Source organism: Hippocampus guttulatus, chromosome 22 (assembly GCF_054856545.1).
Source record: "Hippocampus guttulatus isolate MCC_2025c chromosome 22, RoL_Hgut_1.0, whole genome shotgun sequence".
Lineage (NCBI taxonomy): Eukaryota > Metazoa > Chordata > Actinopteri > Syngnathiformes > Syngnathidae > Hippocampus > Hippocampus guttulatus.
The window spans coordinates 8,501,572-8,516,933 of NC_141282.1; the positions used below are offsets into that span (position 1 = coordinate 8,501,572).

Consider the following 15,362-nt stretch of genomic DNA (forward strand, 5'->3'; position numbering starts at 1 on the left):
GACTTGACTGTACTGTACTGTACTGCCCTGCTGTGGCCTAAACGCGCCTGTGTTGGAAATCGTCGACTCGTTTCCCGCAGAGGGCTTGTATGCTGTCTGCAGTAAGCTCTTGTTCTCTCATCGGCCAAATGGAAAGCGATGCCCACCGACGTCATCCTTGCGAGAGGCTTTTTTTTTTTTGGTCTTCGCGCTCTCTCCTCCGTAGAAGAAAGTACAGTACTCGAAATTAGTGCGCGTCGGAGGGGAAAATGTGTGAGGTTAAGAAAGCTTGGTCTTTATTGAAATATCCCAGTGTGTTGTGGGTTACCCACAGAGTTGGTCAAAGGGGACATTTCACTTGGTGAGGAACGGCGCAGAAACCTCAATTGTTTTCATTTTTGAGACGAAGCATTGCAGCGGCAGGTGTCGCTAATGGAGATATGCGCGTGTTGCGAGCCGCCGCCATTACATGCGAAGAAGAAGCCGAAGAAGACGAAGAAGAAGCAGCAGCTGGGACAATCGTGCTCATGACAGCAAACAATCAACGAGAGCGTCCTATCGATCCCTTTTTCTTTTCTTCGTTTCCACTTCTTGTTGTTGTGCAAGTGACAAGTAAGTGTGAACTTCCTTCCTTCATGCCGGAAACGTCGAAACCTAACCTGAGAGCATGAGAGCAACGCGTCCAACTTAAGCAGCGACAACGAGATCGTTGTCCATGACAAAATTGCGGTTTGAAGACAATAATTGTCGTTTATCTGCATTCATGTCTCTCAAAAAAAAAAAGGAATCAAAACACGTGATTCTTGTTGTTGAATCCTCTTTTCTGCTGAACGTAATCTTAACAGTGCTGGCTACACCGTGAGCGTGTCGACATGTGAAAGGCATTTGACGTTCCCAAACGGGATAGACGGTACAGTACTTTCAAATCGACGGTGCGGCAAATGCAACAACCTAAATTGAACTTGCCGGTTTGGTCCGTGACAGCGGTTGGCAATGAGGTATCATTTTGAAAGATAACGCCGGCCAACAGCGGCAAATTTGAACCAGAGATGGCCTCACGTGTCCACAAATGCACGTCGGTGCTCATTTGAGAAAATGTCTTTTCTTCTAGCACCTCGGGTTTTTTCTGTTTTTGTTTGTTTTGAAATTTGACCTCGCCCAAGACGAATTTTACCGTGCCTTCTAATTTATAGTTGTGACACTTATGGAGAAAAAGAAAAAAATCAACCTGTTGCTGAACCTCACCCGACATTGCAAAATGCGATGCAATTTGTGTGATGATGGACAGAATCAAAAAGTGACACTTTTCTTTTTCTGACTGCCTGGTGTTCAGGATGCTGTTGGCACTCAGGTGCCTTGCGGCAGATCTCCGCGGAGGTTCGGGGCTGAGGAAGACATTGCGGGAGCGTCCGCACAGACTTCCTCCTCCGCCGCCCCCCGCCCGCCTCTCGTCTCGAGGCGAGCGATCGTCGGCCAAGCTGAAGCCGAGGACGCGCGCGGCGGCGACGCTGCTGCTGGGTGGCGGCCTGCTGGCGGCGTGGGCGTGGGCGGACGCCGAGAAGCGGCGGGGGGAGCGGCGGGCGCGGGCCGAGGAGCTGCGGCGGGTGGCGCTGGGTCGAGGCGACTTCAGCCTGGTGGACCACGGCGGGCGGCGCCGCAGCAAGCGGGACTTCCTGGGCCGCTGGGTGCTGCTCTACTTCGGCTTCACGCGCTGTCCCGACATCTGCCCCGACGAGCTGGACAAGATGAGCGCCGCCGTGGCCGAGCTGGACGCCGACGCCTCGCTGCCGCCCGTGCAGCCGCTCTTCATCACCGTCGACCCCGAGCGCGACCGCGCGGAGGCGCTGGCCCGCTACGTCAAAGACTTTCACCCTCGACTGGTAGGACGACTTGCAAAGTTTTCAAAGCCGGAAACTCGCGCTGAGGGAACCCGACCGCACGCCTCTCCCCAAAAATGTAAAAAAGCCGCCCTCACTTTTGGCGGCGGCGAGTCATATGGCCTCTGCGGTTTAGGTTATTTCATCAGCCCGCGGGTCGGGAGGAAAAGACAAAACGAGTAAGCGGTCGTATCGGTGGTGGATTGGATCAGATGGAAAAAAATGCAAATCATGACGGAGAGGATGATTTCATTTGTTGCGAGGCAACGGGTGAGTTTGTGCGGTGACCGAAACGTCGCAATAAATGTATTTGTGCGGTCGGGCTCTTTCCGAACCGGCAGGTGGGCCTGACGGGCACCCCGGAGGAGGTGGAAGAGGCCGGCCGCGACTACCGCGTCTACGCCAGCCGCGGCCCGCCGGACCGGGACGGCGACTACCTGGTGGACCACTCGGTCCTCATCTACCTGCTGGGCCCGGACGGACTCTTGGTGGACTACTACAACCGGCTGAAGGACAAGGAGCACATCGTGCAAAGCGTGCGGCGACACATGGCCGAGCGTGGCCGACTGCAACCTTGGTCGAGTAAGATTGGCAAGATTCCTCATTGGAATCCTTGAATGGGAAGCGATCGCATTTCACAATCCAGTACTTGTCGGGAGCAGACGCCCTTGATCAAATCACTGAATAAAAACTGCAAAGATTTCACGAGCTTTGTCAGGACATGTTTATTGGCTGCGAAAGATTTCACGGAGCAAAAAAACAGGAAGCGCGTTTTTCTGCCCATACTGCCTCGCTTTCCAAAGCGTACGCGTGGGATGGAGAGTCCCCCGAGGAACTCTTCCCCCAAAATCCTTTCCAACGCTTGCTCTTCATCCCGACGCGTGGACGCACTTTTCACGGCGCAGGCGGGAGCGCTCCGTGGCCGTCGTCACCGGGGGGAGGCGGAGCAGGGAGCTTTCGGACGCGACCGGTCGCCGCCGCCGAGCAGAGTCAAGCCCATCGAGTCCACGCTCTCCTCCAGACCCGCCGCGCCGTCGATGGCCACCGCGTACTCGTTGGCCTGAAACGCACGGCAGTGCTCGCGCGTCACCGCGGCGTCGCCGTCGCGGCCACGTCCCACCTACCAGATGCAGAGACGCCAGCAGGAAGCGGCAGGCTTCCGAGCCGTCCAAGCCGCGCACCATGGACGAGAAGGCGCGGCGCCGGCCCGCGCCGGCCAACGCCGACACGATCCTGTCGCCGTACTCGTGGATCCGGAGCGCCGGACGCGCCTCCTGCGTGGGGAAAACGGCGTCGGGCGGAGAAAGGGGCCGACCGGCCTCGGCGGCGGCCGTCTGACCTGCCGAAGGAGTTTGGGACGGAGCTGGTCCTCCCACTCCTGGATGCGGCGGGACAAGGCCGTCTGCTGCGCGTAGTCTCGACAGTTCCTCGCCATCTGCTCCTAAAGGCGCACGCGCGCGTGTGACGCACTCTTCCCTCGGCGTGAGGCGTGATGTCATCACCTACCACTCGCAGCCTGACCAGCTCCTTGTAGCTCAGCTCGACTTCTGCGAACCAACGTTGGCAGCTCATCAGATCAGGAATCTCTCTTTGCATCGGTCATCCGCCCTCACCTGGAGACGCCTCGACACCTTCTGCCTCAAACATTTGCTGCTCATGGTTGTCTTCGTCTTCAACTGCCTCTGCGCGCGCACACACACACACACACACACACACACACACTTCCTTAAGGCTCAGGTGTGCCGTGTGTGCGCGCGTGTTCCCCGGGAGGTGGCGCTCACCGAATCCATCGCCCGGGTCCTGTTGCTTTCCTTCTGCCTCTGCGTCCTCCACCTCCAGAAGTCTCCTCATCAGGTCCTCATCCACAGCGTGAGTGCCAAATTCTTTCCCGTTGGTTCTTTTGAGATTGCTCAGCTTGCTTTTGAGGCTACTCTGGTAAATGTAGTTGAGGTCTGCGGACGCAACAAAGGCTCCCGGTTTGGATTCCGTGTGCGCGCAAGCTAAGCGAGCGTGTTGGCGCGTGAGGTACCGATGCAGGTGGGTCCCCTTCTCAGCTTGCGCTCCGGCGGGTCATCTGCAAGAAGAAGAATCGTTGAGAAGGCAAAAGATGCCGGCGCGAGCTTTTAGCAGGTGAGTCTGACATGTTTGTTTGAACCAGGTCCGGAAGTCCTGCAGCGGCGCCGCAGCCTGGCGTTTCCTCTTGCCGCCGTCGTCCAGACCGGCCGGAACCTTGTGGGCCTTTCCTGAAGCCGCGAGAGGACCGCTCGTGTTCACCTCTGACGCCAGCGCCCGACTCCCTCGCCCCCCCCCCCCCCCTCCTCCCGTCAAAGCGTTACCTGACTTGAAAGGTTTCTCCTCCAGCAAGGCGTACGCGTCGTGGAGCGCCCAAGTGTCGCACTGAAACGGCAAGTGGACAATGTCAATGCAATCCGGCGGCCAAAAGGAGACGGGAGTGAGAGTTTGGTCGCCGTACAGCGGGGGGCGCCGCCCTGTCTTCGGGGAGAACCCGCCGCCGCCGTTCTCCGGGACCCTGGGCACAACGCACCACGCCGATGAAAAGATGCAGTGGCACGCTTGCGCGCTCTCACACGTGCGCCCGCGTCAACCTGCTGCCTCTCGACGTGCTCGTCTGCGTCCTGTTGCGCTTCCACGGCGCCATCCGCAGGAAGGAAGCTCCCCTCTGGGCCGTCCGCCATTTCATGACCGCCGGTCGCGGAGTCGACGACACCTGACGCGCGCGCGTGCGGTGGAGAAAGGTCGGAGGCTGTGCGCGTCCACGTGATCATCCCGCGTGCGTGTTACCGGCATCCTGGAGAGGCGCGCCGGCGGTGGAGGGCAGCGTCAGGTAAATCAAGTCCTGAAGTCCCGGCAGGAAAATGTTGATGCGGAAGTCCTTCTGGCTGCACACCACCTCACCTTTGGCACTGACGGGCAACCGCATGAAGATCCGGAGCCCATCCGCTGTGGGCTTCGGAGACTCGGTGTCTCACCTGATGAGAGGAAACTTGTGCTTGTCTCGACTTTCAGGAGGAAGCAGAGACGCCGGAGGGAGAGGAGCCACTTTCACCGGCTACAACGACAACGGACGCTTTGACCGAGAGCACGCAGAAACGGGATGGGGTGTGTGCGAATGTGTGTATGTGTGAGGGAGAAGATCTGACCACGCCGACTTCTGGCCTGTCCACCCAGTCAGACGCTTCAATGTCCAGTTCGCAAAACTGCAACGACAACAAGAAAGAAAGAAACTAAGTCCAGCTGTTGACATCCACAACGGCGCACTTCCCGTTTCTCACGTCATCCTCGTAATTGTCATCTTGCCGCGCCGCCGCGGCATCGCGGTCGTCGTCGCGCGCCGCCGCTTCTTGGCTTCGTCTGTCGGCAGCAAAAAAAATAAACGGTGAGAGCCAGTTGAAAGTCGGACTCGGATGTGTCGCTTACTTGCGCTTCCTGTCTCGGATGTAGTCCAACGTTTGGAAGACCAGATTGTGCAGCAACTCCACCTGCAACGTCATCGCCCCGGTGACGGTTGAGTCACGCGCAGGAGGCTTCGTTTCCTTGTCCAATTTGATGGCTGGGCATTTGCTTTGTCGCCCGACAGGTGGCCATCGGAAGGCTGATTTCTTGCGCTTTACCTTCTTGCCGTAGATGCAGGTCGAACCCTGGATGAGCAGCGCCGCCTCGGCAAAGTTCAGTTGGGTTTTGCCTTCGTCCAACGTGATGCACATCTCGTCCAGCTGTAACACACACGCGCACGTGTTCAGAGCGCCGCCTCGCTTTGTTGTGCTCGCGCTCAAACGCCGTCAACCTCTTCCAGGTAGTCGTTGAGCTCGGCCGCCACGTCCATGTCCCAGTTCTTGGTGAGCTCCCGGATGGGCTGTAGCAGGTGAGCGAATCGTCTCTCGGTGGACTCCATGACCGCAGTGTGCACCGGGACCACTGCCTCGCGCTTTACACGCACGCGCGCACAAAAAAAAAGCCAATTTCAGTGCGCGGCTCGCCTTTCGATCGATTATTTCCCCTGTGTTTAGCAAGCTTTGCAATGACACCAGCCGTTTGGAAGTAGGATCATGGCTCAAGGAAGGTCACAGCTAAAATTTCGAGCCCGTCCACCTATTAGTGCGTTTGTCTCTGTGTCGAATATTCATAAGTCTTGAAAGGAATGTTCATAAGTCTGTAATAATGCCAGTCTCGTGAAAATGAAATAAGACTTGAACATTTCCTTGCCAACCTACAAGCAGAGCCGCGTTGAGGCAAACATGCTCACCGTTGATTCAGTGGGACAAACCTTGTTGTTGTACGACTTGAGTGTGCGTGACTTTGCTAGTGCGCTTATTCTCGTTGTTGACGTGGCTGTTGAAGCGTTCAGAGAAACGACAGTTTAAAAAAAAAAAGACAAGCCTACATTGATGGTTAGTTCAACGAAACGTAATCAGAGTTGTCCAAAAAACAAAAACAAAACCAAAACAAAGGAGTTTCGGGAAACGTCAAACTTCCCGGGCGAATCTTCCTCGACTCCTCTTGCCGCTACTTCCGCTTCGCCCCCGCTTCAAGCAGGACGTCCTGCCGCCCGCTGGTCATTCTTCACAATCGCATCGCGCCGAAACGGCGTACTCGCGCCATCCCTGGTCGTCGTTTGGATTGCGAGCAGCGGCGACCTCGACGCTCGCTCAGAAAACGTTCCAAGTGTACTCGGCTGGGCCGCCGCCCAACAGGTTCAAGAACTACCCGGCCGATGACTTTTTAGAACGATGAGGGCGTCACGTAGAGCTCCCCGGCACGTTCGCGCCTTCATCCTGACAGGTGCATGGTCGCTTCATGCCAACGGCATAAACCGGTCGTTCTCGGGCCTTTGCATTTGTTAGCTCATTCAAAATCGAAACGTAGATCCTCTTTTGGGAAATTCAAGTCCTCCGCGTGAGAGTTGCGAACGTCCGAAGTGGCCTACTCGAGCGAAGCAAGTTCTGCGGCCTTGTTTCTGGTCAGACACCAAACGGCCAAAGCAGCGGCCAGCGTGGTTAGCGGCTTATTTGTTTATCAAGGCAAGTCAGCTTTGTTGTCAAATAATGCTCGATGTTCAACGTACAGCTCAGATGAAATTTCTTTCCTCTCAACCATTTATGTACAGTGTTTGTCTCTCTGGGATTTGATTTCTTAATTTATTTTGACATGAGTTCCCTCTCCTTGTGTTCCTGGTCGGACATAACAACAAAAAGCACAAACCCGGAAGTATTCAGCGTCGCCAAGAAGAGGACGAAGCGAGTGGTCATGGATCCGGTCCACAAAGAGGTTCTGCGGACGCTGCGTGTGGATTTGTCCGAGCAGCTGCTGGTGTCGGACGGCGTGCTGCCTCTCTTGTATCAGGAGGGCATCCTGACGGCCGCGCAGGTGGAGGATATCTTGGCCGAGAGCACCGACCGGAAGCGGTGCCTCAAGCTGCTCGACGTTCTGCCGAGGCGCGGCCCGAATGCCTTCGGGGTCTTCATCCGAGCTCTCGACGACTTCGCCTGGCTCCGAGAACGACTGCTGCAAGAGCTCCGCGACCGGACCTGCACCGGGACCGCCACCGCACCGCTCGGTGCTCCGACGAGCCTCCGGGGATCGTCGTCGACCACTGGTAGGACCTCATCGGGACTCTTGGAGAAAACGTTTGTGACGTTTACTTTTATTTATTTCGAATTGGCTTTAAAAAAAAGACGAAAATAAAATGTTAGTAGGAAATAACCTACGTCATTTTAAATGAGGAAAGAGCAGTCGGTTTTAAGTCCGACGTCTTTTATTTTAATCAACTAAGCAGAAGACGATGACCGCATCTTTTTAAACGCTGGATGTAGTCGTCTTTCTGAACTGCGACGTCATTTATTCCGAATTACAGTGTGGAAATATGAAACGGAACGTCAAGGAAGCGTTTTAATCTGTCGTTTAGGGGGAAAGATTCTTTGGACGTCGTTTGTTTTGAATTGACCGATATAAAATTACATTCGATTCGTTGTGAAAGATTTTAAGCCATTCGAGCGGGGCTCGGCAAACCTTTCCAAATGGAAAGATGAGCCGGCTCAATTTGCATTCATTTAATGCAATGAATCCGTTTATATTTAATTACATTTATTTTTAAGATAACCGAGTTTCAAATATCTAAAAAAAAGTAGTGTTATAAATATATTGAATGACCAAATGCATTGTTGAACAGCAAATTGTTATCTGAGATGGCTTTGTGTGTCCATCAATGGTTTTTTAACGCTCTTGTCAACGTTTTTTGACAGTTCTCAGATATTTTCATATTTGCTGTTTAGGTTTGACCTCTAAAGGCTTGCGCAGAAAAATGATTTGAGAATTTGTTGATAAAATGCAAATGTGTTCAATGTACACGTGCATCTTCAACCCAATTTCAAGGAGGAAATGGAGGGAAGGGAAAAGCGGCCAAACCAAGCGGCCCTTGACTGACACGTGCTGTTTAAAAAAGAAAAAAAAATTGTGCGTTTGTGTGTTTTGTGCCAGAGGTCGCGTGCGGCCTTCCAGACCACGTGGCCCGGCAAGTCCCTTCCGAGCGTCAGCTCTCGCGTCTGGCTTCGGTGCTGGGCGACGAGTGGGAGTCGGTGGCGATGGACCTGGGCGCGTCGTCCGCCGCCCTGTTCCGTTGCCGCGCCGACAACACGCTGTGTTGCCGCGACGCCGTGCTGGCTGCGCTGTTGCTGTGGCGACGCTCGCAAGGGAAGAACGCCACAGCCCGACGGCTGCAACAAAGTCTGCGGGCCGCCGGCATCCACTCCGCCGTCCTGCGGGATGTCATGATGGCGTGACCGAGACCGAAGCCTCGTTTGGACTGAATAGTTTTATTTACATTTTTAAGATACACTTCAATTCCATTTTGAAGGCTGGACTGAGATTTAAAAAAAAAAAAAAAAAAAAAAAGCGGCGTCATTTGCTGCAGCGGCGGTAAAAGTAGAAATGGTAGTCTGTGAACAGCGCCCCCCCGAAGTGATGGTCGGTACTGCAGTCGGCTTGGCCCTGTGCACAAGTTGCATGACACAAGACACGGAGTAGTGCATGAACAATTTCAGATTATTTTGGATTCATTATTATTTTTTGGTCGGCAACACCGAGGCGATAATACCCGAGGCTTTTTTGGTGTGTGTAAGTGCGGAGGGGTTTAATTGCTGATTTATATTTTTCAAGTTGTCAACTTGCTATCGGTGCACTTAATGATTATTTTATTCTAAAACGGGACATTTCATTTCAAATTGACCGTGCCAAAAACATGCACAAACATAAATGGATGTTATGAATCGGCGACCGGTGTGGCCCGTATATTCCATCAGAAAATCAGCAAAAATGTGGATCCTTGTGATTTAAAAAAAAAAAATAAAAGCCGAGGTTTGCAAATGTCTTATTTTGATTGAGCGCAAAGCTCATCGCTCAGCTTGCATGGAGGACTTTGGCAATTGGACAGTATTTACTGTCGAGAGGCTAAAATTCACAGGATTTGTTCAAGTCTCTAAACGATTGACTAGAAAAATATAGATGTCGATTTCATTTGGTCATCTGTGAGTTGTCGATGAATTGATAAATTGCTGTACTAATTACTGTATTTGGCAATAACTCTTAGGCATGTATTCTTTATCCTCTGTGAAGAATAACTGCTACGAGTGCAGCATATGAGAAATGCACTGGATATGCACAGGTCTGTATTTTCCTTTTGCCCGGGTGGCCAAGGCGGCATTGCTTGTTTTGTCTTTTCGATACAGAACAGACAGAAACATACGATTGTCTGCTTCTACTTGTGTCTTTGGAAAGTGTGCGCGCGCGTGTGTGTGTGTGTGTGTGCGTGCGTGCGCGCTCTTACGGCCACTGTGGATCGAAAGTGGTACGAGCTGTGGTAAAGGCGAGCCACGTGCAGCGGCCATTCGTGTTCCCCCTGCAAAGCGACAAACACAGAAGGCCATTCAACGCTGGGGGGGGGGGGGTGACCCATGACTCAAGTCGAGGCGCGTTTGCGGAACCTGCGTGTTGGGCGGATAGCGACTGGTGCTAATCAGATCTCTGTCCAGCAGGGCGGCGCAGGTGGACGACTCGTGGGAGGCGCACAAGTGCACCACCAGGAGCTCGGTGGAACTGGACACACGCAACAACAACAACAAAGGTCAACAATCCCTCAAGGCGTGTGCGTGCATGGCGCCAACGCGAACGCGCCTCACTTCATGAGGAGGGTCACTCTCATGTTGACGGGCACAAAGGGACTGACGGGCACTTGGAAGACGAACCTGTCGGGTCTGAAGATGACAATCGGGCAACGCTAAGAAAGTTTTGCCTTTTGGCTCTTTTTGCGTTTGCCGCGCACTTACCCGCACTCGTCTCGCACGCAGTAGCGGCTGTCGATCACCTGCTGGTTCTCTTTGATCATGAAGGACTGGATGCTTGTGTTGGTCCCTGTCTCACGCACGCGGGCAGAATTTCATCAGTGTAGCGCACAACCACGAACAGTCACGTGCGCGTGCTGGGGGCGCGGCGTAAACGAGACGCGGTCCGACGTACAGTCTGCGGAGCTTTGAAGCCTCTGGAGCAAGTCGTCCGGGGTTTCCGCTGCAAACGAGCAAAGCGACATGAGGGCTTTGCCGTCACGCGCCCGGGCGCCGTCGGCCCGCGGCCGGCGCTCACCCGCTCCGTCGCCGGCTCGCGATGGGCCGGCCTCGACGCGGCGCCCGCTCCCCGTTGGCGAGGGGCAGCAGTACGCGGTGTCGCAGTACAGCAGATCGCAGAAGTGCACGTCGGGGGGCCACGGCCCCGGGGGGACGATCGGCGGCGCTGCGACCCAGAAATGAGTTTGAAGTCAAAGACGTCACGGCCTCGGAATGTCTTGGCAAGCGATCGGGCGCGTTTTGGTGCGCCGGCGGGCCGATAGGTTTGCGCTTTGCGCGGCGCGCTAAGCGGATGCGCTTTGCGGCAGTCGCGACGTGCTGCGCGTCGATTCGGCCGAGGAAGGAAGCCGCCTTACCTGAGCTGCCGCCGGCTGCCGTCGGCGCCGGAAGCACGCTGCTGTTGCTGACGCACACAAAAGCAGAAACAAATCACTCTCCTTTTTCTTGTTCCAAACATTCATTGATGTCTGCGTTCACAGAAACCATCAACGACCACCGCAAGTCGACGGCACGTCGATGCTGACTGGAGCAGAGCGAGTTCAAGCGAGCGAGTAAGTGAAGTCGACATCAATTTTTTTCCTCCTTCTTTGCGCGTAAACCGACATCAACACGACAGTCTCCTCGTTTCAATGCGGGAAGACAATTAGGGGACGCGCGCAAGACCGCGTCACCGCCGAAGCCGGAATCTCAAGGCACCGCCGCGGACCCGTCATCTGCGTGCGGTGAAAAGTCAAAGCCCTCACCCGACACCGGAGGACGAGTCCACGTCGCCTTGCGTTGAGTTGAGCAGGTACAGGGCGCCCATGATGATGATGCTGACACACACACACACAGACGGGGGATGTTGTCTGCTGTCTGAAGTAACTGATGTCATCTCAATTGGGACTCTCGAATGGAAGGGTTAGTTTTGCATTTCCCTCGGAAGAATCGAATTGCGCTGCCTGTCGCGATACGACGCCGCCATCGACGGATGGAGGAAGAGACGTGGCCGCCGTCAAGAAGTCAGACAGTTTTGGCCAACGAGACTCGTTGGCTGCGCGTCGGGCGGAAAGTGGCGCAGGCGTGAGAGCAAACGGCAAGCGACGCCCCCGCTTACCAGGCGGCGACGGCGAGGCACAGCGTCAGCACGCCGGCCCGGAGCATTTTCCGCGGCGCGCGGCCGTCGCCGTCGGCCCGGCCGGCTTTGGCGCGGGCCTCGAAACTCTGCGCCGACGCGGCGCTGGGCTTCCTCGACGTCCTGTCGGGAGAAGACGCAGAGCTTTTATGATTTGAAAGGGCAACGAGGAAGAGAAGGCGGGGCAGGAGGAAGTACCCGGTGGAGCGCAGACTTCCCGTCAGGCTCTTCAACTTGGCCAGCCGGCGCTTCCAAAGCTCCAACTCGCTCACGCGTGTCTCCAGGCTGTCGGCCATCTTGGAGAGCTGCTGCACCGCCCCCACGTTCTCCATGAAGATCTGGTCCTGGGCGGAGGACAAAGAGGAGGAATCGAGGCGCCGGGAGGAGGAGATGCGAGCCGTACCTTGTCCACCACCAGGAAGTTGTCGATCCTGCGGCCGTCGCGGCACGTGATGTCGCCGACCGCCTTGACGGCCGAAGGGAGAAGCTCCTTCACCTCTTGAGCCAGCACGCCTGAAACGTCACACGCGGCCGGAGACACGATCTCACCCGCGGACGGACAGTCGCAGAAGCGCCCGCGCCACCGCCGGCTCGGTGTTGACCTGTCCGGTGCGTGTGTTCGATGCCCATCTTGGAGGCAAACTCGGGCTTGTAGTCAAACTCGACCAGGCGCATTTGCGTGATCCTCCTCAGTTGCTCCTCGGCGTCCGTCTGCCAGGGCGAGTTGGTTTATGCATTTGCTCTACCAGATGGCCGGCGGCGCCGCCGCCGCCGCCGCGTCGCTTCCCGGCCGCACCTCTCGGATGTTGCGCTTGGCGCGCCGGTCGGACGGCTGCATGACGCGGCCCATGACGGTGGCGTTGCCGCACACCACCAGCGCCTCGTCTGGGGCGTCCGTGTTGATGCCCACCCGACCGTGACACGCCACGGCGTCCGGCGCCGCCCCGCGCTGCCAAAGGCTGTCGCCGTCCATCTCGAACTGGCCCGGGTTGGAAGCCTGCGCGCGTGACCCGCAGGGGCGCGCGTGAGGAAAACCGCCCGAGGGAGGAGCGGCGGCGCCAGCCGGCGCTTACCCGGACGATGAGCCTCTCGGACGCGAGGGCGGCCAGGAGGAAGGACGACGACTCGTCGTCGTCGTCTTGGTCCTTGACGGCGGCGTACAACCCCACCACCATCTGGAAATATCTGCGCACGCGCCGTTAGCCCACGCGCTCTCAGGCAAAACACAAACGGGCCAACCCGCAGCTGACGTGCTGTCGAGAGCATGCACAATCACAAAAGCACCCGATTGCGCACGCACAAACCCACGAGTGGCGGCCAGAGAGGGGGGGCGACGTACCTCTGGTCGGGATTGGGCCGTCCCCTTTTTCTCATGTTGTTGGCGGTGGTCTCGCCAAAGTGAAGGCGTCCTAGCGTGACTTTGGTCATGGCACCGCTCACCACGCTGACCCTGCGGGGATCGAGCCACGGTCACGGCGCACCGTGCACCCCCCCCCCCCCCGCCCCTCCCCGCCTTTAAACCCACCTGACGGGCCGCAGAGGCCTCTTGGTGCGGTCAGGTTGAGACTGCTCCATGGGCACCCGATGCTCGGGAGATTCCATCTGGCGGGAAAACACAAACGGCCATTAGCTTTGCGAGCTCCCCGCTGCGGCGCTAAGCTCCCCGCAAGCTAACCTTGACCCCGAACACGTTGATGTCAAGGTGGTCCAGCTGGCGCGCGCCACGCGGTGTTCTCACGTAGGAGGGCTCCGTGGCCACACCCACTTGAACCGTCACCTGGAAATGGTTCTTCTTCTGACACACGAAAGCCTCGTCGGCCGGCGAGAAGTTGAAGCCCTTGTCCGTGGACACCGCCAATAACGGAGGATGCCTGCCGGCACGGGACGTCGTCACGGCCGACCCGCGCGCGCAAAATTACGCGCGGTCGTGGCGAAGAGCGGGCGGCCGACTCACATGACGTGCGAGTCGGAGTCCAAGACGGCGTTCCAGTCAGCCGAACGGAAGGTCTCCCAGCTCAGGCGGCCCCCGCAAAGGGGTCCTCCTCGGGCGTCACCCCCGAGCGCAAGTCGGTCGGGTCCTGGCGACGAGCCGTGCGACTCGCTTCTTTTCCTTTTGTTTCGGTCGGGTGAGCTGGAGGCAAACAAAATCGTTCGCGGCACGATTCAAGATGGACCGACAAGTTGAAATCGACTGAGCTGTACTTGGAAAACGGAAAGCAAGCCACGATGAGCGTTGCCATGCGGCGATTCTTTTGCCTGCCACTAGAGGGAGCCCGCATAGCGTGTGTGGTACTCATCCGAGCCTCGGAGACTCACTCACCAGTTTTGCGCGGCGGAGGCCGGCGGCCCCAAATGCATCCGGCCGAGGCCGAAGCACGAGTGGCGCGCGGTGGGCTCGGCCGGGTGCATCGGCGGGACCTCGGCGGGGATGGGCCCGCAGTGGACGGGCGGCTCGGACCAATAGGAAAGCTCCCTTTGGAAATCTGCCGGTCGGACGCCGCGCCGATGTTAGCCTCGGCGCTGCGGGGAGTGTGTGGTGGAAGGAGTGGGCGGGGCTAGGACCGACCTGGGATCCGCTCCGGTGAGCAGACGTCCGAGTCCGGAGGCGAGTCCGGAAGCGCGCTGGCCCGGATCCGGAAGACAAAAAGACGTCAAGGACGCGCGCGCGTGCGAAGCAAACGGTCAAGTCACTCACAAAGCGTTGAAGTCGCTGCTGAGGTACCGCTCCAGGATGCTGGTATCCATGGCAACCGAACTGTCCAGAACGTCGCGACCTGCACGTCATCGGGTCACCGTCAGCGGACGACCTTGACAGCTCTCGTTGACTTTCAAAAGCTTTCGCTCCAAATTCCCATTGGCCGTTTTTCCATTGTGGTTGCAATTGCAAGGATTTGCGCATATTTGCGCCTTTCTGTGACGACTCGGGTCTCCGTATCTCTGTTGCAAGCGGGCTCTTTGCACAAGTCGTCAACAGCACTTTGCGACAGAGGGAGACCGGCCGAGCCGCGGAAAGGCCCCGCGATAAATGCCGACCGAGTGCGTCACGGTGACCGGTTGCTTTTGAGGCGACCTGCAAGGGTTCATGCTGAACTTTCACCCCGCTGCGCCCAAACGTTTTGGATGGGAAAAGCGTGCGTGTGATGTCTTGCGTGTGCCGCTCACCGCGGAAGAACTGCCGCAGCGCCTCCGTCTCGCCGTGCACAGCCGCAGACTCCATCGTGGCCAGCAGGTAGCGCTGAGGAGGAGCACATGAAAAAGGCCTCACTGCTGGAGGAAGGTTGCTCGGCAACACGCACAGTCGTGCGAGTCCTTGTATGTGTGACACGATCCACTTGACACACACACACACACACACTAATGTGAGTGAGACTTGGACATGATTGTTCTGGCTCACCGGCCTCTCGCTCCAAAATGGCCGATTGTCCCGCGCCGCCGTCCGTCAGTCCGATCAGTCGTCCCGCTCCAACCCGTTAGCGGATTTGGACGTCCATCTTCGGACCTTGACGCGCTTTCGTCTTGCGTTTCGGGAAATGTCGCCGTTTGGGAAGCGTCCGAAATGTTTTTTTCTCCGGCCGTGTGGCGTCTGTCTGGTTTGTGTCAGATGAACTTTGAGCTTTGAACGGGAAGGAGGTGTGTTCCACACCTGCGCGTGTGGGTGTGCGCGGTGATCATTGTTCATTTGAAACGCATTTGTATGGTCACCGGAGCTCGGGTGGGCCGCGGTCTTTCCCAGCTCATTGAATTGAATTGGGGTGAGAA

The 15,362-nt window shown here is 56.8% G+C and overlaps 4 protein-coding genes across 7 annotated transcripts; 2 read left to right on the forward strand and 2 right to left on the reverse strand.

Annotated features, from left to right (window-relative positions):
• Positions 1-315: 315 nt before the first annotated feature.
• On the forward strand, positions 316-2,561 carry sco2 (synthesis of cytochrome C oxidase 2). Its single transcript, XM_086102686.1, has 3 exons — positions 316-591; positions 1,313-1,859; positions 2,198-2,561. The coding sequence occupies exons 1-3, from the start codon at positions 449-451 to the stop codon at positions 2,471-2,473; spliced, it is 966 nt and encodes a 321-aa protein (XP_085958812.1). The 5' UTR covers positions 316-448; the 3' UTR covers positions 2,474-2,561.
• Positions 2,557-6,447, reverse strand: ncaph2 (non-SMC condensin II complex, subunit H2). 3 transcript variants are annotated; one of them, XM_086102680.1, is made up of 19 exons: positions 6,121-6,447; positions 5,662-5,802; positions 5,489-5,590; positions 5,295-5,356; positions 5,150-5,228; positions 5,018-5,074; positions 4,847-4,926; positions 4,659-4,780; positions 4,463-4,584; positions 4,330-4,386; positions 4,193-4,253; positions 3,998-4,099; positions 3,886-3,930; positions 3,638-3,808; positions 3,470-3,538; positions 3,363-3,403; positions 3,196-3,297; positions 2,981-3,130; positions 2,557-2,916 (listed from the first exon to the last, which is right to left on the reverse strand). In XM_086102680.1, exons 2-19 carry the CDS (start codon positions 5,767-5,769, stop codon positions 2,785-2,787), a joined length of 1,662 nt encoding a protein of 553 aa, XP_085958806.1. In that variant the 5' UTR covers positions 5,770-5,802; positions 6,121-6,447; the 3' UTR covers positions 2,557-2,784. The 3 variants fall into 3 exon arrangements, with proteins under 3 accessions (XP_085958806.1, XP_085958804.1, XP_085958803.1); XM_086102678.1 differs by having other exon boundaries at positions 2,981-3,297; positions 6,142-6,447; XM_086102677.1 differs by having other exon boundaries at positions 2,981-3,297.
• Positions 6,448-7,121: 674 nt separating this feature from the next.
• Positions 7,122-9,614, forward strand: cradd (CARD and death domain containing adaptor protein). Its single transcript, XM_086102691.1, has 2 exons — positions 7,122-7,470; positions 8,352-9,614. Exons 1-2 carry the CDS (start codon positions 7,122-7,124, stop codon positions 8,651-8,653), a joined length of 651 nt encoding a protein of 216 aa, XP_085958817.1. The 3' UTR covers positions 8,654-9,614.
• On the reverse strand, positions 8,728-15,225 carry myrfl (myelin regulatory factor like). 2 transcript variants are annotated; one of them, XM_086102669.1, is made up of 24 exons: positions 14,998-15,221; positions 14,766-14,838; positions 14,299-14,377; positions 14,170-14,225; positions 13,924-14,086; positions 13,558-13,734; positions 13,279-13,474; positions 13,129-13,205; positions 12,943-13,053; positions 12,677-12,788; positions 12,400-12,600; positions 12,206-12,314; positions 12,007-12,116; positions 11,802-11,947; positions 11,586-11,726; positions 11,233-11,304; positions 10,846-10,892; positions 10,509-10,655; positions 10,386-10,433; positions 10,196-10,280; positions 10,049-10,123; positions 9,854-9,965; positions 9,697-9,768; positions 8,728-8,861 (listed from the first exon to the last, which is right to left on the reverse strand). In XM_086102669.1, exons 2-24 carry the CDS (start codon positions 14,818-14,820, stop codon positions 8,772-8,774), a joined length of 2,481 nt encoding a protein of 826 aa, XP_085958795.1. In that variant the 5' UTR covers positions 14,821-14,838; positions 14,998-15,221; the 3' UTR covers positions 8,728-8,771. The 2 variants fall into 2 exon arrangements, with proteins under 2 accessions (XP_085958795.1, XP_085958794.1); XM_086102668.1 differs by having other exon boundaries at positions 10,386-10,655; positions 11,586-11,947; positions 14,998-15,225.
• Positions 15,226-15,362: the final 137 nt, after the last annotated feature.

Coding starts and splice junctions, on each gene's coding strand:
- myrfl (XM_086102668.1), bottom strand. CDS start 14,820: ATGGAGTCTGCGGCTGTGCACGGCGAGACGGAGGCGCTGCGGCAGTTC. Junction 14,378..14,765: donor GCTGCGGCAGTTCTTCCGCG/GTGAGCGGCACA, acceptor GATGACGTGCAG/GTCGCGACGTTCTGGACAGT. Junction 10,124..10,195: donor TGCGTGCGAGACGAGTGCGG/GTAAGTGCGCGG, acceptor TGTCATCTTCAG/ACCCGACAGGTTCGTCTTCC.
- ncaph2 (XM_086102678.1), bottom strand. CDS start 5,769: ATGGAGTCCACCGAGAGACGATTCGCTCACCTGCTACAGCCCATCCGG. Junction 5,357..5,488: donor CCTGCATCTACGGCAAGAAG/GTAAAGCGCAAG, acceptor ATGACGTTGCAG/GTGGAGTTGCTGCACAATCT. Junction 3,931..3,997: donor GACCTGGTTCAAACAAACAT/GTCAGACTCACC, acceptor TTCTTCTTGCAG/ATGACCCGCCGGAGCGCAAG.
- cradd (XM_086102691.1), top strand. CDS start 7,122: ATGGATCCGGTCCACAAAGAGGTTCTGCGGACGCTGCGTGTGGATTTG. Junction 7,471..8,351: donor GGGATCGTCGTCGACCACTG/GTAGGACCTCAT, acceptor GTTTTGTGCCAG/AGGTCGCGTGCGGCCTTCCA.
- sco2 (XM_086102686.1), top strand. CDS start 449: ATGCGAAGAAGAAGCCGAAGAAGACGAAGAAGAAGCAGCAGCTGGGAC. Junction 592..1,312: donor TGTTGTTGTGCAAGTGACAA/GTAAGTGTGAAC, acceptor CCTGGTGTTCAG/GATGCTGTTGGCACTCAGGT. Junction 1,860..2,197: donor AAGACTTTCACCCTCGACTG/GTAGGACGACTT, acceptor CCGAACCGGCAG/GTGGGCCTGACGGGCACCCC.